We start from the raw sequence: 27,298 nt of genomic DNA on the forward strand, positions 1-27,298 counted from the left end.
TTTGCCATTCATAGGAAAGATTTGAATCAGTACATTCATATGTTGTATTATTCATATTGATTTATTGACGATATATTCGCATGAATGTTATCGCCAGTTTAAGGATAATTCGATCATTTGTACAATTAGTTATGTTGTTATACAATAATACGTGAATATAATGACTCGCGAATCGTTTTGATTATGTTTTTTAAGATTCGTCACACTTTTTGGTCAATTTTTCTCTTTTGTCATCCCCAATTTTCGACGTAGGTAACATATAAAATAACAATAACGAGCTAATTAAATATGAAAGAAACAACAAAAGAGTACAAATATTCTATGATAACGATTAGAGACATTTGCGGATAATTGTATATAATACATACATTTTTTTTTTTTTTTTTTGTTTCTATAGTAAAATATCTGACCATGTATACGTATTGTCACATACCTATTATTACATGAAATGATGATAATAAACAAGAACGTAATTTCGAATAAACGTATGAAAACATGAACCTGCACCAGTTATTGTTGTAAACATTTATTCTTCCTACCCTTTGCGAAGCTTTTCTTTTTCATATTTCAATATAGCTATATAGTATTAAGAGTCTGCCAGGATCTCGCACCGAGTACATAAAACTTGAATTATTTTTGATGCGTATGTAAATTATGATTGCGATTAATCTATACAGTGTAACATTGATATATATTTAACACTGACTCAGTTCTTATACGAAAAACACCTTTCAACATATCGCGAAGTTGGATGAAAGTTTGAGTAACGTTAAGATGCGAATGAAATAATTCACTTTATGCGTATGTACAATAATTATATTTATTAATAAAATCAAGGATATGATGGGTAATTTCAATCGATATTTAACCAAGCAGCGGTCTTTACGCGTTTACGTGTATAATGTATCTTACAAGGACGTAAGTTCTACGGGAAAAAAACCGATGTTACAACATATCGTTAGAGTTAAAAATTTTATACCATGTACCCATTATATACGTATAATAATAAGAATTGACCACGTATTTTATGTTTATATATATATATATATATATATGTATATATATGTAAATGTATAATATAATATACCATATGTGTTTGTTTCTTTAATTTTTATTCATTTATTCACTTCGAATTTTTAATCAACAACATATCATTGGACCCCATTGTGACATCAGATATCCCAGATACGAGTTACAACGCATATAGATTTTCCCGCGAGTTATAATCAGCAACGATGTGCATCTACCGATTACCGATCACGGACATAGTTTTTCATATTTTTTATACATTTAAATTAAGAATCATTTACGTATAATATCGTACACATATAATATGTACAGGTAGAGACAAATGCGAGAAGTTACACCTAATAGGTACTATATAATAGTATACTGCCCTATAACTGTGCCGGAAAAATAGCAGTTTTGGTCATAAATTTTACACCGATATGTTGGGAAAAGAATAAAATTCATCGTTATTAAAAAAATTGATTGGATATACTTATGATATCGAAAGGCAACGATGATTAATTTTTTTTTTTTTTTTTCCGGACAGAGTGTATTGGTCATATCAGCTGTGTATGCGAATATTGTAATTGCGTAATTCGCTACACAGCACGGGGACATGTATATATGATACAGATAGAAAACAGGTGAAGATTTCTTTTCAGAATAATCGTATATAGAAGCCAGCATTGAGAATACACCAGCTTAGTCGAATATTGCTAGGTGAAAATCTGCGATAAGTCGAATCCAAGGAATTGATGAAATTTGCAAATTTCAAGCAGCCCGGCAAATAACAAGCGAATCGGCAAAGCTGCGAAAGAAAAAAAAAAAAAAAATTCGTCTCGTCGTTGGTACAATCGGCAATATGTTGAGTACTTGTAATACTGCCCTTATCCTCTTCTAACAATGACTCGTCGAGCTGAGCAGAGCAAAAATCACCCGAATCACGAATGAAATTCTTGCGAGTATGTAAATTTTTTATCCGACACCCCTTGAAAATACGGCTTTTAAATAACAAACCCGAGTTACTTGATTGGTATAATGACGGTACGGCGGTTTGTAGCCAATTTCACGTTATTGACGACGAGCAACGAAACACAATCAATGTAAAAAGATTTATTTATTTTTTTTTGTATTTAGTCAGAGCTCGATACTTTGATAGAATCTCACGATAAGTGGTATTTGTATATATAATTTTTTTTTTATCATTTCAAACAATACAATTATACATATTGTATCAAATAAAGAATCGTGTTTCGTTTGTTAATTGCGATAAATACCTTTGTTAAACCAAATGAGAGAATCATTTTTTGAACAGTCGGGTGGTTTCGCCGCTCATTGTGCTTTCCCATCCGCTGAAGTTTCCGCTTCTTTCTCGTATTTTACGAAGCTTTGTGTGCACCGGTCACCATATCACTGCTTTGAAAAGCCGTGTTTTCAAACAGAGTGGGATAAAAAATGTATACATCACAGGCGGAAAGCAATTTTGACTCGTGTGATTGGCCGCCCTGAATTCGCTCGGACGGCTAACTTCGCACTCGTCAAAATCGCCTTCATTTCGCCCTAAATACACAAGATACTATACCTGTATACATTTGCGTGTATGTGTTATGTATTTACATATATACACTACATTCACATGCATGTACATTGTACATACAACGAAGGGATTCTCTATCGAGTGGGTACAACTGAATAATAGATAAACTGTCAAAGGGATCGATATAATTAGTGGACGCAGGGACGTCATAGGCCTGTAACTGTGTAACAGCAATGAGAAATAGACGCGATGTCACGTGACAGTGACATTTTTATCCCTATCCAGCTCGCGGTTGAAACGCAATGCATCGGACACGTTACACGGACTTAAAAATAGAAGGAATATAGAATTTCAACTCCACCACGCACTTCACGCACACCCCGTACGATTAGTCTTTGCATGCCGATTTCTCAGTTTTCAGGCAATCGTCGAAGATGAAATCGCCGATTAACCATTCTTGCCATGCTTTTCTTTGGCTTGAGTTAGCGTTCGGGTATCTGTATACTCTGGAAATGATTTTATCGTCAAAATTTAATCGCAAGCGTGTCCACGGCGGCCATGACGGTTACCTATCGCCATTTTGTTATCGATTCATCCGCCCCCCAAGATGTTTTGCGCCGAAAATTTCCACGCGAACAGGGAACATTTTCAGAAATACAACCTCTTGAATGATGAAAATTCACATTTCTCGAATGATACGTCCGTGCAAAGCTTGCCCGAACTGGGGAAAGGAATGTTACGTACGGTTTTGTGCTTCGACCTAAATCCTCGTAAGGGGTAATCACGTCTGGGTAAGTCGTTGCGACGTCGAGGATGTAATAGTAAATAATTGGCCAGTGACGAGAGCTTGTACTAGGATTTAGGGCACCGGTTATTGATTGTACCGAACCGCCAAGTATCGCTCGAAACGTTAGCTAATTACGACGAGCGCATGAAGCATGTATAAGTATCGCAAACTCTTCCAATATTCCATTACAGGTATACGGATAGTGTATATATAATATAAGTATAGGATGATAACCGGGCCAAGTCAGCAATTTGCGTTTATTCGACGTGTACCTTTTATGCGACGAATTTTATCGAGTGAATCTTACACGTGTAGAGAAATTAGATTATAGATGATAAATTAAGCATCCGTGACGACTTCGCGCACTGAACCAAGTAGAATCGAATTGAAGATCGCATCTGCTTTGAGATGGGTTAAATTAATTTTCTCTCTTTCACCATAAAAAAGAATCGATAATCGCGGACTTTATCGATTTTTTATTTTTTTTTAACGTCAATTGTTGTGCAGGTACTATAGGAGCTTATATTCGTTTCTTTGACGACATTAATTTAAGATAAATGTATGATACATGAAATACGTTGTATAGGTATAAAAGTGTACGTTGGAAAAATCGAATGTTTAGCTATTCTAATTCGCCAATGAAATATAATAATATGGCACTGTTTTACACATTATTATTATTAGCGAAGCTTGTAACGCTTAAACTAGTTATCGCAATGAGAAAAAAAATCGCATCAGGCATATTTTTAGTGAGCGTGGGTTTCGCCGATCAAGCAACCAGTCAATTCTTAAAACTGTTATTATAATCGATCATAAATAGTTTTTCTTTTCCGCAGTTATTATATATGTATATATATATTATAATACAAGTATATTAATTTAAGTATAATTTACACAAGAATACAATTTTCAATAGTAGAAAATTGTTCAAGACACTACCGATCGATTGTTATTCTTGTATGTTGACGTTATTACATGATGTATTGATGACAGAATATTGACTTTGAAATTGGATACACGCTTTGATCAATTCTGTACAATCTCTCTCCTTAATTTCTCTCTCGTTCAATGTCTCGAAACTTTACGCATTGGCGATATATTTACAATTTATATAATATTCGAATGAATGATCATAAATTGACGATCAAGAATAATGTTTGATTATTTCCGGTAAACATAATTATTGTTTAGTCACACATATGTGAAATAACACGAGGGATGTAAATGCTACACAATTTTTCCAAACGATATCGTTTTCGAATCAGCACACAGGTACATGGACACTGTACAATACAGTAACGTCTCGCATTAGGCAAATGTACATCGAGACACGTACGGTACAGGTCATGTTGCTTAGAAAATATACACACATGTACAAGGTGTAAATAGATAATTATGCATGCGTGTAGGGCTTAGAAGATAAAAAATACGCTCGTCATTACGCGATCATTATACATAATAGATGTTTCACCTTAACATGTTGATATAAAATATATGTATTATAAATACGCAATTGGTTCGATTTTCATTAATTTCACTCCGTGAAAGAAGCTCGGAATTTTTCAAATTGAAAAAAAACAAGGAACGACATTTCTTTCGAATTGATATCGGAATCGATCCAGTTTGACTTAATTGGTCTCATCGTATTTAAAGCTACACGTAGCAGGTATAGGGTATGTATCATTATTTTTCAACGTTAATAATTTTCCTTTCCTCTCATTTCTTTACTTATTTCAAACGTTTCGCCTCATAAATCACCACAATTATCCGAATTCTTCGGCACTTCGTCCGATTTTCCCGCAATGCCAAAACTACCCACAGTGTGACGTGTTACATAAAACATCCAACTCTATGCATATCCCACGCATCAGTCTCGTTTCTATATTATACGTCACATATGTATGTGTATATATATATATATATATATATATATATATATATATATATATATATATATTTATATATATATATATATATATATACACATGAGTTCGTTCGATCAATGATCGCGCAAGGGAATACACGTACACACCCTGCATGAAGGTCACATTGCCAAGGTGCGTAAATAAATACATACCTACACATATCTCTAATCGATGCGAGCCGCATATTTTCTGTTGCAGGTGAAAGCTCACGTTTATGTATATATATATATAGATATACAGGTATTATTTATACGTACGCAATTCTTGCACATAAATATACCCCACATGTGACGCGTGAAATAATATCGGTGAACTTATCTGTACAGTCAGGGCATATAGTTTATGCGTGATATAGATACGTACGCACGCATACACGTATCGGAGTACACATAAATTAATGCCATTAACGAATTAGTTGGGAAACTCGCTGCAGGTTGACCTTATATGGATATAGAACGCTGGTCGTGGTATAAATAGATAATTAGTTACGAAAATCGCGTTGTGCAACCGCATGACGAAGCATTGTTTCAGGCCTTGGAGATAAAGTGAGAGAAAACAAGGAACGGGGAGGAAAACGTGGAAAAAAACAAAAAATGTAAAATAAAGAAAGAGGTCTTCAAAGAAATAATTTTTATCTATATTGATTCTAACGTTGTTCTACTTTGTCCAGAGATTTTCGAACAAGAGATTGAACAAAAATGAGAAAAGTATTCGGTGAAGGTGTAGCTGCTACGTGAGAGCCTTGATGCTTTTGATAGCTTTTTTATTTGTTTTACGAAAAATTCCGTAGTCTCTCACTTGAGGGTTTTTAATTAAATAAAGTTACAAGAGCCACCGAAAACTGAAACTTTCACGTTAGAAGGACTTCGGTACTATTACTGTATACTCGGCTCGTATTCGTAAATACTTTGGGTACTTGTATTCAATATACATAATACATGGAAAAGGACAAAAAGATAGAAACAAAAATCGATACCTCGTGAGCTTCAGAATTTGAATAGTTAATTTTTATTTTATTTATTTTTTTTTTTTTTTGTGAGGATAATCCAGATTCTCATTAGCCTAACGAGAAGAGAACTAATTAATGAATTCAGCACTTCACCGAATGACGTAACGCGGATGACAATGAAAGAAAATCATGGATTACGCGCTCATATTTAATTATAAAACTGGTTTTTTGTCCGATTTTTCAATTGTTTTCAACTTACGGTTACGAAAGCAGAGCGAAGCGGCTTGCACAACGTTTCCCGCATTCTCACAAGCGTGTAATCCACCCAAAACGATTCATCAGCTGATCGATCTTTTCGGCGCCATATTGCCGTTTACCAAATACGAAAACCTGCCATCAGCCGTGCATTTGGTAAGTATATACGGCGAAAATATATATCCGAATTAATTATCGAGGATGAAACAATCACTCCCACAGCCTTCGTCGCGCGCATTTATTCTTCGTATAATTTGAGTTACGTCAAAGGATGGTTTTCAATTACCATTAATAATGATCGTTAATTCGTAACATGGGTAAATCTATGTGCATGCGTGGGCTCTTTCACCTGTACAGTCACGACTCCGGATCCTTTTCTGTCACGTACATACATATACGTACGCGTATAGGATTTTAATAATTATCAGCCAAGCTTCGTTTAATCTTGATTAAAATTATAGAAACGCCGAGGTCCCTGATATCACTACCATAATTAGACGCAGATATGTGCATAAATTTCACTGGTATTACAGATTCTCCCAACGCGTATTTAAATTTCATCGTCGACTAACAACGCGGAGAACCGATCGTTGACGACTGGAACGAAATAGCACGGTGTTTTTTTCTTATCTCTTCAAATTCCCGATTCGAATAAGATGATCGAAGTCCGACGTCACGTCACAAACATGATTAACTCAGTTTTCAAGTTTCGCGTTATACCGGGTTTAAACATCATCGTTCGTATCGCGGAGCGTGTAACAAGTGCGTGTTACCGACTGTAAAGTATTTTTTCATCACAAGTCCTCCTCACACGGCTTGACGAAGACGAAGACGACGATGACGACGACGATGACGAATGTGACGCGAGGTTTGCTCCGCGGTCACACGAGGAGTTCCTCGACGAACTCCTCGGCAAGCAAATTCTACAAGTACTCGTCAACGCGGTCCATTTCGTCGGGGGGACTCGGCTCGGAGATGCTCAAAATCGGTAGACCGAAATGCTGGGTTTCGGTGCCGCTCGTTTCCGGTGTTGCGCGTCGCGCGTAATCGCAGCTCTTGGAATGATGATCGCTGTGGAGCTGCTGATGATGATGCGACTGATGGTTGTGGTGACGACCCAATCTCGCGAAATCCGGCTCGCAGGATCGACGATAATATCTATAAACGAAGAACAAGTACCGCGGTACTGCTTTGCCAAAATATCTTGCGAACAAAGAATGGATGTCAGTGATTAATCGGTTTTTTGAGGAATCGATTAATCGATTAATTCAGTTTTTCCATTAATCGTATTTCCGATCAATCGACGGTTTCTTTCAATCGATTAGTTCCGTGTAATACGAGAAATTTCATTCCAACCTATCCTGCAGTGCCAATTTTTGCGTATGAATGTACTTTGATCCACGGATTATTGATTCGTTCATTTTTTACCCAATAAATGTAATGTTTGCGTAAAATATCTTTTAAACAGCTCCGAACAACTGTCCTGTAATCCTTGGTCTCCAGATTCGATACATGAATTCCTAAAAACGGCTGAATAAAATTTTTGCTCGTAAATACTACTACAGAATGAACAAAAGTTTAAAAACGTATAAGTCATCCGCACAAATAACAAGAGCGAGAAAACCAATTCTTTCGATAAATCCAAAAAAAAAAAATTTCCGTTTCTTATCGAATATTGCAGACTTGATAATCCCCAGTAAAAAAATATTCAATAAATGATGAAAAATGAATGTTAAAAAACAGTAAACGTGTTTCGTTCCACCGATAAACTTCGCGTAACCCTTTTCAAATAAATTCTTTACGATCAAGCAACATTCAACGTTGTTCGCAATTTGTTTACATATCGTCGAATTTTTTTATATCATGTTTTCAAACGTAAGGGTTGAAACGTTTCGTCGAACCTGCACCCCGGGCGATATTTGAAAATTAGGCAACTCACCGCTCGTCAATTGACGCAGGCTGACGAACCGGACATCGCACGTACTCGTGACTTCCGCTGACACGCCATCCCCCAAATCGACGAGCCATAAGGGATGGGGTTGTCCCTGCAGCCTCTCTAAAACGTGTTCATACAGGCGGTCACGTTGAACGAAGTACCAACTAAATTATGGCGGGTGTATCGCGCCCTCGAGCTACCACACCGAAAATTCAATCCCACCAATTTCTGGCCAGTAAAACCGAGCAGTAAAACTGATCTTCCAATTTCGCAAAGCAATATACGTCTGGGTAATTTCGTGATGGTGGGAAATTTTTTTCTTCAGGGCCATAATTTATTTATGAATTTTTTTAAGCATGTGCCTGAAAACTATTCCAATAAATTCTAAAAAACTTCATTCCCCTGTAATTATCGTAAATAGAAATAAAAATTAACGTCAGTTTCGAATATATTTCAATATCATTGTTGTTCAATACGGAAAATTACAAAATGTATCTGCTTTTATCGTTAGAGCAACACAAAATAGGCCCGAATATTAATGTAGTTTAAAAAATTAAATACTAAATGACAGCAACGGGATTTGAAGAAACAAAATTAATGTACATCGTCGCAAAGTCTATGATGGTATGAGTTGGATTTGATATAAACGTATAAACTGATGAATCCATGGATTAAAAAGTGATTTTCTATGGAAGTCGAGACGAGACGAGACGTCTCAGTAGCAAAATTGTTCTGTGACCTGGTTATGAATATTTAAAAGCACGTTGACGTCGACGGGCTATAAAAAGGTTTGCCACGAATCGCATTGACGTTGAATGGTAAAGTGCTCGAAGAATTTTTCGCGTGCGGAAATTAAGAGCGGTGTAAAAAAGAAATTTCGTTCCAATAAATACAAGATATATTCCATCTATTCTCATGGACACTGGATTGAAAAATGCTCACTGTTAATACTGAACAATTCTTACCTTAGTTTTATACTCCACGTATCAGTATTTCACGCTTTCGGTCTGTTATTGAAAATTTTTTAAGCGTCAAGATTACAGGTTAAAGTCTCATCCGACTGGTTATATGTGAAGAAACTTTTCCATCGGGCCTGAGATCGATCGAATCAGAGATGTAAAATATTTAATCGAGTTTACTCTACCTCGGGAGGATGTAGATACCTATCCAATGAGATCCGCGGTTCGATTTCGCAATGTAAACAGAATGATTGGAGGATGAAATGAGAAAGCTGGGGAAACTTTTTGTAAAAACCTTCTAAATAACAAACCTCAAGCTGTGCAACTGGTAGGAGGCCTCCTGGCTCGAGGGTTCCGTTTCCTTGGGTACCTTTTCCAAATTTATCTGCGCCACCGAGGCGTCCTCCTCGTCCCTCGCTGCAGGAGTCCTGCGTTCCCGCGATTCTCGAGAATCCTGATTTCCCCTGGAAGAAGACTTGAAGAAAATCTCGCGGTCGTCGGGTCGCTCATCCTCGCCGAGATCGTCCCGGAGGTTGTGGAGTCCCCTTTGATCGTGTTGACGGTTGCTCGAAGCCGCCAACGGCAAATTATCTGCACTGCGAACTTTCCGACAAAGCCTCGAAGTCGAACCGTGTCGCCGCACGAATTCCTTCGCACACAGAACGCGGTTCGAATCACAGCCGTAGATCAATATTTACCAGGTGCAATTTTTGCAAGTAGTTTTGGAGAGTCAAAAATCTATACCTTTGCTAGTAAATGAGTCTATTTTTTTTTTATCGAATTACTATATCCCTAAGTAACGAAGATTTCTTCAAACATAGAAAAATGTAAAATAATGGAAATATAAACCTAATCTTATATATATATGTATATATCAATGGCCCGGTTGAAATAGTTTCGAAATGGATGAAAATGTAAGATAGTTTTTTTTTTTATAGATTATACCGGGTTTAAACGTGGAAACCAGCCACCTTGGCGCCTGAAGATAGGCAACAAGGCATTGCCATTTCGTTCCTGAGATGGAAACTGTAACACCGGTTGCCTATCTGCAGGCGCCGAGGTGACTTAATTTCACGTTCGGATATGGTGTAATCTATAAAGTCACTCAAATAGATTTTTTCCATCACAATCACAATAATATATAAACTGAGGTGCTTCCATGGATTCGTAAAAAATAGTCTACTAAATAGAATAAACCATCACAGAGTGAAATAGAACGAATATGTTAGACATTTACCTTACTTGCTCGACGTTTGTTCTTAATTCCAGTATTTTACATTTTATATTTGTAAATAGAGCTGTCTAGCTCAAGAACAGCATAATTCGACAAATTTTCAATGATTTTAGGCTCACCAACGTCTTAAAATTCACAGATTTTCACAACGAAATTATTTTTTGTTTTTTTTTCACTTCGAACAATTTCCCCGCAGATTCAGAGAACCGTCGAGTCTGGCTAGTGAATTTTGAAGTCTCGACACGTGATTTCGCAAACCGTGAAGATCGGATCTCTGTTTTCTAGGATAGTAGAACCACGAGCTAGGCATTTTTCGCCGGTGTAACGAAGGGTCACGTTGTACGCGACGGAATAGCGAATCGATCCAAAAGGCAAAGTAGAAACGTCGACCACTTCCCCACAGGCTGCAACGTCGTTACACGGCGATTCCAGGCGAACAATAAATTATTTACAGATCAGAGCTGAGGTCGTTAATAATCATTAGCTCAGCCGAATGACTCCGAACCCGATGCGATGTGCCTGCACGATAAGCCCCATACCGCATAGAATTAACTTGTAAACTTTTGGCATTTTCCAATCATTCATTTCTATAATTAATTATTCATCGGCGAACCCGCGTCGATTGACGGGTTAAATTTAGAACGAGCTAATCGGTTCGAATTGCATATTTTTGGTCAAGTTTCTTCGGTTGTTTCACATGAATTATCTTGCTGTAATCGTTCTTTTTTTTTTTTTTTCACCATAAACTCACCTGGGAAAGAAACCCGGCGACGTCTATCGCGCTGTTAACACGTGGTCTTGTAGGCCTTGGCCAACCGAGGCCACCCGCGCTGTCCAAGGAATCGACGTGGTGGTTCGACCAGTGCAGATGCTGAAAGACGTTGACAAAATGTTCGTATTCATTAGCTGCTCGTGATTTTACATCCCTCTTCATCGACGAACCGGTAATTTGAAAAATAGCTTAAATCAGTTTCTCAGCTTATATATTGCCGATTGAATGAACCGAGTTTACATTCGAATGAAAAGATGGCAGAAATTGTGCAAATATTTTGACTTTGCAAAACTCCCTTAATTTTGTATAATATTGCTTTGCGACTCGGTGAGCAAAATGTTGTGCATTTGCTGTACAAACAAACAAAAAAACACACCCACATACACACACACGCCAATACACCGTTAAATCTGTAAAAAAATTATGGCACGAATAATTGTTCTTCTAATGTATAGAATTTACGATGTTATCAAATGCCGTCAACACTTTGTTTTCATAACCACGCACTGTTTTTTCTAGTTGATTTTAATTCAGTTACTGTCTCGATTCAAAATATTTTCCACGATATATATGTCACTTAAATTTGAACCGGCGAAATTTAATCGTAAAAAAATAAAATAACAGAACAGTGCACTCTTGTGCACCAATCAACAAGGGCTGCAGCATGGCTCGGGTGTTTGCAGTGCTAAAAGTGTCCGCAATGTGCTTTTCGCATATTAACACAGTTTCGAACATAGGAACAAGGGAAAGAGCGTCGTTATTATTCCCTCGGTTTTCATTGGTCATCAATATTCGGGACTAGCAGTTGATTCTGAAACGTTGACACGATTCAGGATCAGCTGTAGGATAGAAATTTTCGACACTCTCTCCTGGCCCCGGAACCGGGGAGTTTTATCATTTTATGCGAGAACGTGTCGGTGCATATTAGAATATATTATCATGTGGCTTACGGTGACACGTATTGCATTATAGAGGTGATGCGCAAAGTGCGGATTGGGATTTTTTTATCCGTTGAAAATGATCCGCCGGACGAGCGAGATGAGTTTAATTTCGTAAAATGTACCAGCAACGCTTTTTACCATTACTGCCTGAAATTGCCATTGCCGTCTCTGTTAAAATCCAGAGCTAATTATCCTGCCGGTCCAGCGGATCTTGTACGTATAATTTCGTGATAATTCGAGGAATTTGCGTGAGCGTGAAAAGTAGGTGAAACATTGAATATGCTGCGTTATATCATAGCTGGATACTCAATACTCGTCGAGTAACACTGAATTATACCGGTGGTCACGCGATGTCTGCCCTGTGGAGTAGAGCGAATTGACATCCGCAATCGCGAGGATCCCTCGCTCGTCTTGGATAATGGAAGCACTGCTCCAGGACACAGCAGCCACCGCCACCGCACTGCGTCATCATTGCAATCATCGTCAGAACTCACGATTCGGTCATTTTTTTTTTCTTTTTTTCTTTTTTTTTTTTTTTTTTTAACCTTTACTTTGTTCATCGAATCTACGCTGACATTTCGTACGGTGAAAAGATTTCGAAAGAAAAAATGGATATCCTATAAAATTACGTATAATCACAAGTTTCAAGTATATAATTTCGGCTTGCAATAATGTCAATTTTCATAAGAATACAATCCCATCTTTTACGATATCGGGTATCTCGTTTATCGACAACTTTGAAAGCGATAAAGATGACTCGAAATTTTTATTTGTAAAAAAATAAATAAAATATTAACAGAAGTGTTATCCTTTTTTCGTAATCGAAGAGTATCGGTGTAACTAATTATCCTTTTCATGAGAAATGTACGACACGCGTGGTTGGTTGAAAGACTCCGGATCTCTAACCTTCAGCTTTGTGTTTTATACATCACTTTCAATTTCCTCCGTGATTTCCGCTCGCTGATCAACGTTCGCATCGTCAAACAGGCTATTTTGGATAAGAAACCTTCCGGGCGTGATTACGTATCGCGTATAAACATTTTCCACGCTATATAGGTGGAAATATACATCTACTTCCTTTTACGTGGAAGCCGTTAGAAAATCTTTCAGAATTTCTTACGACTCATTATTTCACAGTATAGTCGCTGACCTTTACGTACACACAGATATTTGCACAGGGAAATAATTTCCTCAACTGCGCAATTTCTGAAAGTAACGTTTGAAAAAAAATTTTTCAAATTAATTATAGAATTTAAATTATATAATATAGAAATACAACGATAACGAAAGCTGTATATATGAGACGATATGATAACGACGTGATAATACAGAGTGTGTGTGTGATACTTCTATAAGCAAAACACAAAGCGATCGACATTTCCATGTACATCGAGCGTATACGTACGTATAACATTATATTGTGTACTTATCAACAGCGTCTGTCAAATTTAAAACTCGCCTTTTCGAACCTCTTTTTTCCTAATATCACTTTTTCTCATCCGTGATAATCCGCAGTGTTCAGTATATCTAAAATGAAATTAAAAATAAATCCATTTATAACTTTTGCCGTTTCAGAGACGGAATATACAAACTTAAACCGAACTCTCACGGGTGTTTTCATCTTACAGTCCTCTGTATTCTCCTTCGTTACCTTCGAATTCGTCGTAACTCTCCCTGACAGATCTTTGTAAATAATATTGTAGACATTATAGAAAACATGAAACATGTAATACGAAAATCCAATAAGACTCGCTTTGTTTGATAGACGTTGTTAGGTACAATCGTACGTATATACATAAACATATATATGTATAGATATTGAAAATTAAAAAAAGCTTATCAATCAACGCATCGTTCACTCTGTATTACCTGTCATCCGTTGAGCAAATCAGCGATAAAACATTCATCAACCCCCTATTTGTGAACAATTTATCCAACAATGGAGGATATTTCTGGATGCCTCGTTTGATCAGCAAGGGTTTGAATGACCGATAATTTTTCTCCCTATATCAGCAACGGTTTCGTTATGTTTGAGCGAATATTTGATCAAGTTCGGTTTCCATTATTCGTCCTGTGTAATATCTCGTTTAATAAACTTCTCGAACGTATCGGCGACGACTACCGAGATACTCCTACGTGTTTCATTGCCTCGTAAAGGAATTTCCCAGCTTTCTCTACACCCTCTCTACGGAATGCGACGAATGTCGTTCACAGCGATAGAGCTTTCGTTCCGGCTTAACGTGTCTAGCGTTCGGTTCGGCTTTAGCCGCTGGGTTATATTGGCTATCGTCCGCGCAGCGGAGCCTCGAGATAAACCGTCGAACGGTGAAACGGGCCGAGGGAAAAACCATGAGAAAAAAGAGTAACGAGCAAAAAGACGCAGCGGGAAACTCTAGAGGGGAGGAAAAGCCCCGCGCTAAAGCTCGTAAGCTCATTGATTATAGCTACCTGAGAGCAGGCGTGTTGCGTCGAGTGCTGGTTGCAGGTGTTGGTGGCGGCGGCACAAACACCGGTACCGGGGACCTTGAGCTGTTCCTTGTAATCAGGCTGGTAGGGGAGGAGCATCCTTATCTTTCCCCACCTGTTAAAAAACAGTGCAATCGCTCCGGCCCAGACGACCAGGACCAAAACAACGATTCCAACCTCGACCCCACGGATCTGCGAGAAGAATTTCGGGCTCGTAAAAGCATGCAAAAGCCTCTGCAGGCACCCTTATGAAATTCAAAAACAAGTGTAAACCCCTGGCCAAGTTATGCTAATTTTCCCAAAGTTTCTCTTTGCCAGAGGACAAATATTCACGGAGATGTCGTCCTGTACTCACTTGAATGTAGGCCTGAGGTTGATGAGCCGATGGCGGTCCTGGCGGTGTCACAGGACCTCCGGTCACAGCTCCGGCCGCGTCCTGCTGCGGCGATGTCTTCGGCGGTTCTACAAACGATATAGAAAATGAACTGATGACGATCGAACCATTGGTATACCTAATTTTGTGAAGTCTCGTTGATACACTTGCAGGGATAATTAGTTTTTAGAAGTTAAAGCGGAGGCCATTTTTGCACTTCGAAAAGATGGACGGCAAATCCGCACTGAATCGATCCAGACAGGATATTAAATTGACACCAAAAGCGCAAAAATAACAAAGATGCGACTAATGAGAAAGTTATTTCGCGGAAATTTCCCAAGGATAATTTCATGCAGGGTAAATTAGCCTACATTTATGCAAATCAGGGTACATTTCGTCAAAATCCGCCTGCATTCCGGCAACCATGAATCGCTGAGGTATAATTCAAGTTGTTTAAACGTAGACGGAGTTTGTCAAACTGCACACCAAATTGCATAAATACAGGCGGATTTACCCTCCGAGAAATTATTCACGGAACGCTTTCGTTTACGATTTCATTCGAAAATCGCAAGTATAATATCGCAACGTCAATTACTCAGTGTGATTGAAAGTGCCCATTAAATACGTCTTCAAATTTCCAAGCTCTTTTCATTACTGCGAAAGAAGAGGTGAAAGCATTTCCAGCTCCGAATTTATAGATTTCCCACCCGTACTCGAGTTTCTCGATAAAGCGAATCGTGGATCGTAGTCATCGCGGTGCTTGAGAGTTTAGGCGGAGGTTGGAAACGACAGACAATCCCAGATCCCCGGTCGTTTCGTATCATTGCAGCCCCCATCTCCCATCTTCGTCCCGACGTCAACAGCTTGGCTTTTCCGAGAGAGACGCAAGCGGAGGTGTAAGTTTAACGATCCGGGCTTACCTAGCGTTCGGAAGACGATTGGACGACTCCTCAGCCTTATTCCAGCTCGTACTGCCGTGACGAACAATTGGTACTGAGTGTCGGCACGCAGGCCACTCAGGGTAACTGCCTCGCTGTTTCCAGCGACAATCGCCACGACCCTGTAACTAACCACTTTGACATTGTGATGCTATCTTTGACTATTGATTTTCGCAAGTTTCATGCGCCGTGATGCACCGCGACTAAGCTTTAATCTTCGAGCTTCGGAAGATAGACGCGATAGATATACAAGCAGTATCAACCCTGGGGTGACATTATTGGGGGAAGTGTCGCGTAGTAACGACCAGCACAGAAGACGTAATTATTATACTGGCTAAGCCGTCTCACCGCTGACTTGTAATTCATTCCTTTAAATCACTCGAAAACGGCAAACGTTAAATTGGGAATAAATATAAACAGCAGAATCGGGCAGCTCGTTAATTCGATGGTGAAATTCAGCTCTTTGTTTCTCAACGCGTCTCACCTCGGGCAGTTCGGGTTTTATTTCAAGGGTCTGTAAAGTATTCTCTACTTTATTATGTACCCACATATCGCACGTATTTCCGGCGGGTTATTCAAGCGACGCTGGAACAGATTCCACTACAAACGAAAAAATAATTGCCGTTAGACTCGCTATAACTCCTCGGGAGAATAAAGAACGGTGCAATTTGTAATCGTTAAGTTTCCACGGTAATGCCACGAATGTTTATCATACGGAGAAATTACGGTCGTAAAAACTGCAGTAACTTCAGCGGTAAAAATATCGCCTTTATTCGTAAAACAGCAAATGCAACGCAGTAGAAGCTTTTTTTTCCCTCTGCGTATAACGACAGATGGACAGTTCCTTTATCGGTAAGCCTTCAATCACATTGGCTATGAACGAGATATTTATATACTACAGAGACGATGAGTACACAGTCCATTATATGGATCGATTTTTCACCCTCTATTTTCTACGCATTTTTCGATAGTTAAACGCTGGGATAAAACATGCGAGCGTACAACATTTCAGCGTACAATCTCGAATTTCTAAAAAAAAGGGATATTGTTACTTAGATATGTATATTAACTTATAGAATGAAATATGCATAGGTGAATTGTTTCGTATCTGTAATATAAATACCTATGATGCAAAGGACTAGCTTAAGCCACGTCAGTAATGATTTATAAGCTTGCGGATCACTCAAAGAAATTAAGTCTGATAAGTGACTATTTTTAATCAGTGCAAGAGGATTTAGGGAATTGAAATGATTTCGTTGCGAGAGCCAAATACGATCGTCACAAAGTAATTAACAACGTTGACTATAAAAAATGTAAGAGAATTGTTTAGTGAAACTTCGTTGAATAGAACTACGTTATTATATAGTTGTACTTCGTATGTAAGTGAACAATAAAATTTTAAACAAATCAATCTATCTGTAAGCTACGTCAAAAATAGATCTCCTTACTTTAAATTATTACTATGAAGTACAAGTTTTTTTTTTTTTTCTTCAAAATAGAAACACGATCGTTTTTGGCCGAATATTTCTTTCAGTGAATTTTCAAAGTACTTGCTTTCGATTACGATCTATATATAGCTATGCGGGGATGCAGTACCTTGGATTTTCGTATACGAATGAAAAGTTTGAATGCTTTGTACCTGTCTTGGCTACGACAGCAAGGGAGGGTCCCACCGACCCAAGAATAATCCGTTAGTTATTGCGTTTTGATATGCGGCAGAGTAAAGTAAACGTGAATACAAAGTCATTACATATAGAGTAAAAGGATTGCAGAAGATCTCTTAGAATAAAATCGAGTAAATAAATCTCGTAACAAAAATAGAACTGCCGTACAGTACCTGAGGGGAATATTTTCAAACAACTTCGCGTTCGGAATTCCTTTCATATTATTTCAACGAATCACTCTGCAATATTTTCGACCGTATGGACATGGCTGATAGTTTGTTGTTATTTTACTTCTCTTTTTTTTACGGCTACCGTTAAAAATTCTTTACCACGACGAAAGAATTTTCTCAAACCTATAAAATTTCAAGTGACTTGTAACACGAGGGTGTACAAGTTACGAAGATAAATAATGAATGCAGCAATTATTTTTGATGGCGTGTAACGCAAGATCTTGAAGTATATTCATTGTCAGACACAATACCTCCTCGGAATGCTTTTAAACTTAAACGAGGTTTCCACCCCCTCCGACAGATCCCCTCGTTCGGCTTTAATGGAACTTTGCTATTCAATGGTTTTCTTTTTAATGTTCGGTTTACCGCGCGAAGGAGTTTCGCCGAGCGGTTAAAACGTTGCATATCGAAAAAAAAAAAATTGAGCTACAACGTAGTACGTTGAGTTTTTTTTTTTGTCCTCCCTCACACCCCTTTCCACCCCCTCAAAGAAAAATCGAATGTAATAGCAATGAACGCACCTGGCATCGGTCGGCTTGTAAGTTACGTCGTATTTATCGACCGAATCCACCTGCCTCATGCTCCATGAAACGCGAACTGATGTCGGGTTGACAAACATAACCGTTATGTTCTCGGGCACTCCTGGATTACCGGGCATCGAACCTAATTCGAAAAGAGAAGGGAGAAGACAAAAAATAATGAAGAAAAATAAAAAGAAAGACGAAATATATCATTCCAAAAGAAATCGGCCCTTTGCACTGTGTGGAAAAATTGGGGCGGCTTCAACCCCCTTTTTACCAACCGACGAGGCCAGCTCCCTGCAGAATTAGGATGGTGGCCCAAAGGACCATGCCTCCAGGGTGGCGGGCCAGGACTGGACCGCGCCTCCTTGGAGCCCCACGTCCGCTGCCACTAGAGGTCAGCCGAAAGCCCAGCCGCAGGAACTGATCGGCAAGCGTCCACTAAACCCGTGGAATACTGTCATCGAGATCAAGTCTTGGGCCCCCTGGGACCAGCCGGCGTTTATCAGCCGGCACAGGATCCTCCGAGAGGCTGTCCAAGCTTCCCCATATCGGTGAGAGACGTCTCGATTACCTGAAACAGAGAACACTCCGTCAGTTCTTGGTCAATAAATGAGCTTGCGACGCGAGTCGATAATGTTCGGGCCCAGGCAGAAGCCCGTAAGTGAGCTGGAAAAACGAAGTCAACGGACAGGACACGCAACTGGGTTTGATGTTGCTGGTTCCGGTGCCGATGGGAACCAGGTGAAATTGTGGAATTGGCTCGGCGCTGGCCTGCCCGACAATCGATAAGAGCTGGTGTAGATATGGAATTTGCCAAGGAGAGTTGTCGCACTGTAGTACGGAGTATGCAGGCCTCGTGGACGAGCCTGGTTCTCCGCAATGCCTGTTCGTACGTATGTACGTGCAAATCTATTGCAAACCAGCCTGCTTGGGTACACAGTTTTATACAGGTGGTGTACCATATCGACAAGACGACCGTTGTACGTGCGGAGAGTCCAACCATGCATCTGTCTCTGGTTTTGCGGTATAGAAGGATACAAGCTCGCAAGCGGTAGCTGCTTAAAGAAATAAGCCTGTCGCTGCTGTGTCGTCACGGCGTCGATGCGTAAGAAAGCGATTGTAAATCCTCCGGACTTTACGACGCGTGGAAGGAGGAGAGTTTAGTTTTTCATTAAGCGTCCGCGTACCACGTTATGAAATATTGTCGTATGTCGAGTAACTGCGAGTGGAGTTCTTTGTAGCTACATTTTATTGAGCCTCGGGTACCGTTCAAATCGTATGTGTAAAAGACACTGAGAAGAATTGAGAACGTCGAAAAGAAAGTAAAGTTCCAAATTGAATTCCACCGAAAGTACAGCTTCGCCTGTCCTCTCGACCTATGACTTAGGTATATATATCTATGTCGAATAACATGGAAGAAAAGTTACGCTTCGGAGACGTAGGGAAATATAAAAGAGAGACACCGGAGCTTATCGATTCTTACTGAAATCTCACCAACTTTTGAGCCGGGTGCTCGAAATAAATATATCTTTGGAAACAAATGCGATCACCCCGAGGTCAGACTTTGGCGCAATACGCCGGAGCTCATAGTTTAGATATGTGGATGAAATAAAGACTAATGGAGAGATGTAAAAAAAAAAAGAAAAAAAAAAAGAAAAAGCTCTACACTTTTGTTTCATCTTTGTTTGTTTGCCCCTAAAGCTGAAATTCCGCACGATGAGAATAATTTGCGAGAGTACATTAACGCGAAATGTTGTATCGTAGGTGTATGTATAACGTGTAGTATAAACTGCAGCGTCTAAAAACACCGTTCGTCTATTAATATACGAATATAGTAAACAGCTTGCGAAACTGAAGGAAATAAAAACACAAGAACAGCTGGAAAACGGAGCAAGGAGTGCATCTTGCGTTTCTACGAGAAATACACGGAAGCTTTTACTTCGTTCGTGAGAAAAAGCTCGCACACGTGGCGCAGTGGGACGTGAAGAAAAACGGATCGGGGAGATTTCTGATCATCGATATACGCTCGAATCGACGTTTGTAGGCGGGCGACTTTCCGCGAATTTATAGCCAGAGGAATTAGCATTTAAATGAAAACGCAGCTGGAGTAAATTGCGATTAACCGGACCGTGCGTGGAGGGAGAAGTCGAGGATTTTTCGCGGCTAAAACAGGGCTTTAAAGAAGCCGAAAACGACGACGGCCGAAGTACGGGGGGAAGAATTGTCGAAGAGTTTCGAAGCCGGTAATAGACTATGTTAATATCTTAGAAGGGGCATTAATTTACCGCACTGCTCTGACTTGCATAAAAACACACACATACGGACGAGTTATTTTTGGTGGTTTATTTTCACACCGTTGGTATATCCGTCCGACCATGTGTCGGCAAGTGAAATATAGCGCACACGCATGTGTGTGTGTGTGTGTGTGTGTGTATATATATATATAATATGTATGACATGTATGTACATGTATATGAGGTACGTTAAGCTGCGTACACGCTGCTAAATGCGAAGACGCCCGCGGTGAAGAAGCAAATACCCTGAAATAATAAACCTTAGGATATGTAAGGAATGATTTGTGGCTTTTGGGGCCCCGGCTCGGCTGGGCTTAAATCGTTAATAACACAAAGCCGTTCCCCATTGAGGGTAGGTACTCGACTCAAGTCAGTTCATTCTCAGCCCTGCATCGAGCCGAGCATCCCTCGTTTTTCCTGACGCGAAAAAAAAGTTAGGTAAAATCGAAAGAACGAGAGAAGAATAAAAGCCAATTTCGAACAGGACTCTAGTAAATGATCACGATTATCATATCCGATCGGAGAACAATGTAAAAGCTGAAGCTGGCTCATCGTGACTTCTTGATTGCGTAATAATCCTCGTTGCGTAACGGATGAGCTTTCTTACCGATTAAATTAAAATACTTTAATTAAATTCGGGCTTGAATTTTTCACAGGATAAAATTGACGGTCCCCGATCTAGATGCACTGAAAGATCTAGCCTTGAAGATAACGAGATGCGGCGATACGTATTACGTTATCTCGGAGTCGGGTTTGTTCTCACCGAGGAACAACAGGAAGCTTAAAATTGGTCAATTCTTCTCGCAATAAGCTCGCGCGCCGCGGATGAAACAGAACAGGAACCCTCACGGCATTTCCCATTATTACACTCACGCCGCAATTTGACGAACGACCCGAACTAAGACGATTACATTTCCGGTTCTCTTCACGCGGTCACGCGAACATCCTTCGCACGAGCTTTCGTGGAACGGTGAAAACCGGATCGAGCGGTCCTTCAAACCGTTGATGAGTACTAATTTGACGAGAAAGTTTCGAACGTACAAGTTTTGTCAAGAGTAAAACGCAAAACAAGTTTCACCGTCGTAACAATTTTCCAGCAATTCGTTACATTTTGCCAAACTTAAAGCGTAATTACGTAACTCGTTCCCGAATGAATTGTTAGTTGAATAAAGCAAAAAAATTTAAAACAAATTAAGGATCGGTTGACGCGAAATCGTTACTCGGTTATATACTTCTTAGATATATGATTCGTCTGCGGTAAACTTATAAGTACGTGCTTCATTGAAACCGTGACTGCTTGGAAATTGTCTCCCTGTATAGTATGTACCTTGTATCAAGTTACGTAGGAAATTTTATAATTTCATGAAATATTTGTACAGCATTTGTCACGGAGCTGTTTCAGTTCAATTGAAATACGTATTTTTATAATTTATGTAAAAACGCGTCGTTCGGTGGTTATTTATTGGATAAATAATTCGGTCAAAAGTTCCCCGGGCTGATATTACACCAGCATAAAACAGAGGTTCGAATTCACTGGTGCGGTTGATGAACGCGTGGTCGACGGATTACACACAATAGGTTTTGACATCTCCGAGGAAAATAGCTTCGAAGCCGTATCCTCGTCAACGGAAATGCGAAAATAACCAACTGACAGCGTCAAGGTTGTCGAGTAAACGGCAGTCGTCGATCAGTCCGTCGGGATGACGCTTCGTTTACAGAAGGATCGAAATTGGAAAGAGTGATGGAAGCCGATGGTCCGAAACGTGATCACAGAACTTTTTTTTCTCACTGTCAAATTGGAGACGTTTTTCACACCCCGCCGTGCTCAAAGCTCTGATCTTTTTCTCCGTTGCTGGCAAAAAAGCCGGTTTGAAGGAGGCTTTTGATACGACGTATTGCGAAAATTGTCGAAATCGAAAAAAGATCGCGTCTCGTTGCACGCGGGGCAAAACAGGCGCGGAGTGTAACAAATTGGTTTGTTATACGAACATCAACGCCGAGGGCTTTCCGTCTTGTGTAATGTAAGGCAGGCCTTGCACCGGTGGATGTTCGACCTCAATCCGGGCTTAACTCGAGCATTAGCCTTCGCTCTGTGGGGTCTCTCGTATACCGAGTTACATAGACAACGGGGGTTGAGAAGTGTTGGGAGTATAAAAGGCCCGCGGATTTATTACACGCGGCATAAATCCAAGTTACGAAACATTCAACCCTCGCCCCAGCTACGACGTCAAGTCGACTCAATTTGAGCCGCTCGCTTTTATGCCGTTAAATTTACCCCCGCGAAGAAGGAAAGAAACAACAAAATCAAAAAAACACAACGGAAATAACGAATGCAAGAAATTTATCACCAGGCTTTTCAAGTACCTTTCATCTGCGAGGAGCTTTTTTCTACCGTAACCTTGATTTTTCTACGCCACTATTTTTCAACCTCTGAGTCGCGCCCGCAAGCTCGGTAAAAGTAAAAAGCAAGGGTTGTAGGTCGTACGCTATAATAAAGGTACAATATTTTTGTCGAAAAGGCTCTGCCTGTTTATTTTTTAATAAATTGGCGAATCGTGCTTGTATTATTAAAACGTAAATAATTAAGTCTTTACTTACTTACGATTAGTTTTTGTGTTGTTTACCATTGAAAGTTAAATACGTCGCGTTTGAAATCACTGACGAGGTTTTATTACGGATCTGGGTTATTAATAACAGTACGTTACAGTACATTAATAATGCGATTTAAATAAAGAATAGAACGCTTTTAATTTTGGGGGAGAGAGACAGAGAGAAAGACAAAGACAAACAGAGAAAATAAAACAAAAATGGTATATTCTGCATATTGGCGATAGTATAGACAAACGATAAAACAAAAAGTTTTAAGAACGCTACGGCATTATTTTACTGAACCAAGTACAATGCAAATTGTAATCGTAATTGTAATAATAAAAAAGAACCATAAAGCCTGAAATAAATCTTATTTTCTATCGCTTAAATAATCCCTTAAGGAAATTTCAGACGCGTGACTCTCGTTTTGTCGCTATTTTCATAATCTACCGTAATTATTTTCCCAAAAATGTTAATTTCATGTAAACGAGTGTCCAAGATTCAGGCAACTTCTCGTATCGCGCATTCGACATACCACCTTACAGTACAAAAGCTTCTTACATTTTTCACGGATTTCCAACGCTACATACTTCCCCGACTGAATCCATCATTCCGAGTGTGGGTAGCAATGCGGATTACCTTGCGGCATATTGCGCATCCACCTGATACCGTACGCTGAAAAATATATCCTCTAAAACGTAAAGTTATTTGTGCCTCGACCTGCAGGCAACCAGCAGTGGTTAGCTGAATTTGAATTTAAATTTGATGGAAGGATGCACAGCGTTTCAAACCCCTGGGAAAAAAGAGTGATGAAAAAGCGGTTCAATTTTCAAAAAAATAACCGTATCCTCTCCGCGAGATTAAACGAAAAAATAAATAATAATAATAACAATAATATTAAAATAATAAGAAAAAAAAAAACACACACACACACTTTTCCCTTTTTCTTTTCATTCCATCTCAACCCGACTGATTACACTTGGAATTCAGTGTAGTCAGTCCCGCGTGGAATGAAAAGAGTGTTTTCATCTCCTTTTTTTTAAAATTTTTTTTACTTTCATTTTATCTTGTCGCCTGCCGTTTACCTTTCTCCGTTATTCTTCGCAGCGGCTCACCTTTGCTCGTACGTGAATTTCGAAAATTGCGAGCCGGAGGCTTCGTCGATTCATTACGGTAAGATCTTTCGAGGAGTTGTATTTTCACAGGGCGTCGACGAGAATTTATCCCGTCGCGTCCGCTTGGCGGTAGATCCGACCGAAAATTTTTCCATCTCGCGGTTGAATCGCGCGACGTTTATTTCGCCCACCTCAATCCCCACAAGAGTTAAGCTCTCTGCCTTTTTATTCGTTGAATTCGAACAAGCCTGTTATTTGCTGCAGTCAGGAATGCCATGGCTCGTGAAAAATTTCTCACGGGACGAAATCCTCGTCAAATTTCGCGAGGATGCAGACGTAAGCGCGATATCGGACAGAGAAAAACCACCCTCCCTACTTGACGTCCCAAAAAATATGGCTCCCGTTTACCAGAGGGAATTCCGTCCAATCAACCCCATTCAACGTTTCGTTATTTTTCTTTCCCCGTAGAATTCCCCTTTATTTTGATAATCGAATTAACCCATTTACTTTGCGGTTTCTATCGACAGAAACTCAAGTTTCCGAATCTGAGGGTTGCGTAGAATTCTTCTGAATTTTCCTCAAAATTCACTCCACATACTTGCCTTGTATTGTTCTTTCCAACCACCGAGATTTCTCCTTACGGATTTACTTTTTTCATCAGCTTTTCCCCACAGATCTCCGGATACCAAGGATGTAAACCAAGACGCGAGTTTACCTTGGCTGGATTTCACCTCTGCTAGCTGCAGTTGACGTCGTGTAAGGTCGCGGGTGTATATCCTTCAGGATGACACGCGTGACTAACCACTTTGCGAAATCTACACACGGTACGTGCAGCTAATGCCCCTCAAGCCGAGAATCCCGCCGCATGCATCGATCACCCCGGAGTTTCCTCTGCAACGGCGGATACGTCGTTGCATGTATGCAACGTGCTGCTGTTACACATGTGTAAATTTATATGCGAGGCATTCACCGTCGACTCGGCCACTTTTTTTTCGACCATCTCAGATCTGCCCCATAATTGGTTGTATCAAAGTACTACTAAAAGGTACTCTACGTGAATTTTTTCAGATTTTTTCATTCGTTATTTGAGAAATTGGCGTTTTTTTTTTTCAAATGAATATATCTCGGAAACTTAAAGTAACTGAAAACAAAATGACTCTGCGTAAGAGTTGTAGTTTTTTGTTAGCTTTCGAGAGGAATTTTTGTAAAAAAATTTTTACGTTCCGGTAACGCTGATTTTTTAACAAAAAAGTAAGAAATTATTTTTTTATTTGCTATAATAATTTTTCTAATTTCAAGCTTTTCACTTGCTGACTTTTACATCTACAGTCACAACTCGAAATGTGTCGGTTTTTCACTGTGCTTTGTTCCGAAACCGGTGCAATGTAATAACTACGCTTTAAATGCTCTGTGACGGTTAATTTTTCAACAAAAGAAACGTCACTTTTCAAGCTTACAGATTCGAACTACTGAATTGTGACGTTATTGAAACCGACGTGCGGTTTACACCTGAATATTTTCCAACGATGCAAAAAAACACTTGATAATTTATTTCGAATTAAACAAAATTAAACAAAATTCTTAACCGCAGATGGTGATCCGAAAAATTTTCAGAAACCGGCAGCATATATTAGTTAACCAGTCACGGAGATTAACTGATGAAAAATTCTCACGTCTATTTTTCTCCCTCCCCCTCCCCCAATATTAAAATCACTTCTTCTCACGCGATCCAAAAGTGAATGGCTTATGTTAGGATGAGTAAAAAAAAAAACTCGAGTGGCATAATTCAACTTCTACATTATATGCAGGTATAATTTGAGGATGCCTATTATAATATACTTGTTTCTCAACAAAAAGGTTGATGTGCTATTCGTATGATTTATGATAATTTTTTGCCTCCCTTTTTTTCTTTTTCTTTTCTTCCGTCTTGTTTTTTCTTTTGTCATTAATGTTTTTAATAACAAGGACTCACCTTGACCAACGATTCTTATCCCGGTGATTGTTAAAAAATTTCCATTACTGTTATCGAACTTTTTCGGGGTAAAGCAGTGGCGCAATCTACAGACAAGATAAATAGAAAAAAAATACATTGTACGTGTGAATTTCTCATCTCTTTTTCCAGCTGTTAAATTTTTTTCTTTCACCACCGTAAGTTGAATTGGTAATATATCGTATGAGCGAATATTGTAATATGTTTGTTAACAGATTTTCTCAAAACTATAACATCGTGTATAAAAGAATGAAATTTCAATCCAGATCCAATCTCCGTCTATATATAGCGTTGATTAAATTGTCTCGGAAGTAGGTATATTGACACAGAGTACAAAGTAAAATTAATTCTTGAATTTCACCAACGATTGCAGTTTGAATCATATTGCAGCTTGGATGAGGTCGACGGGCAGTTGTCAAGCTTTAAAGTGAATTGTACACGTCGAGAAATTACAAACGAGTTTATAAGCTCTTATCAAAGTCGCTAGTTATTCAGGAAAGTTTCTTCCCGGTGGAAATACAGTCTGTAGTACAGGTGAAAAGAGAAGATGGAGAAAATTGTTTGAGCAAGGATAGCGTGCGAGTGTGTGCGGATGGGGCGAAACGCTAGCGTACAAAGTAGGGAAGAGAAGCGCCGCGAAAGCTTCGCCGGAAGTTAAACTCGAGATAACAACGGAAGCCGAGAGGTGCTCAGGGTTCGTTACAATGAAATTAATCGGACGGTATTCGGAAGAGCAATGCGAAAGGAGATTTCAACGCAAGGGTTAAAAAGCGAGCGAGAACAAAGGCTGCGAGACGAAACCGAGAAGTATA

At 39.3% G+C, this 27,298-nt stretch overlaps 1 protein-coding gene across 6 annotated transcripts in view; it reads right to left on the reverse strand.

Annotated features, from left to right (window-relative positions):
* Positions 1–358: 358 nt before the first annotated feature.
* Positions 359–27,298, reverse strand: part of LOC124182284 — a 44,536-nt gene continuing 17,596 nt past the window's right edge. For 3 of the 6 annotated variants that reach the window (XM_046569320.1, XM_046569321.1, XM_046569322.1), the window contains exons 2-11: positions 18,777–19,069; positions 18,496–18,637; positions 17,720–17,728; positions 16,063–16,208; positions 15,125–15,231; positions 14,752–14,961; positions 11,342–11,461; positions 9,668–10,005; positions 8,401–8,517; positions 359–7,619 (exon numbers count right to left, since the gene is read on the reverse strand). In XM_046569320.1, the coding sequence (XP_046425276.1) occupies positions 7,385–7,619; positions 8,401–8,517; positions 9,668–10,005; positions 11,342–11,461; positions 14,752–14,961; positions 15,125–15,231; positions 16,063–16,208; positions 17,720–17,728; positions 18,496–18,637; positions 18,777–18,825 (1,473 nt within the window). In that variant the 5' untranslated portion in view covers positions 18,826–19,069 and the 3' untranslated portion in view covers positions 359–7,384. The remainder of the gene's footprint in view (positions 7,620–8,400; positions 8,518–9,667; positions 10,006–11,341; positions 11,462–14,751; positions 14,962–15,124; positions 15,232–16,062; positions 16,209–17,719; positions 17,729–18,495; positions 18,638–18,776; positions 19,070–27,298) is intronic. The other 3 variants (XM_046569323.1, XM_046569325.1, XM_046569324.1) reach the window with 3 other exon arrangements.

Source organism: Neodiprion fabricii, chromosome 5, assembly GCF_021155785.1.
Source record: "Neodiprion fabricii isolate iyNeoFabr1 chromosome 5, iyNeoFabr1.1, whole genome shotgun sequence".
Taxonomy (NCBI): domain Eukaryota; kingdom Metazoa; phylum Arthropoda; class Insecta; order Hymenoptera; family Diprionidae; genus Neodiprion; species Neodiprion fabricii.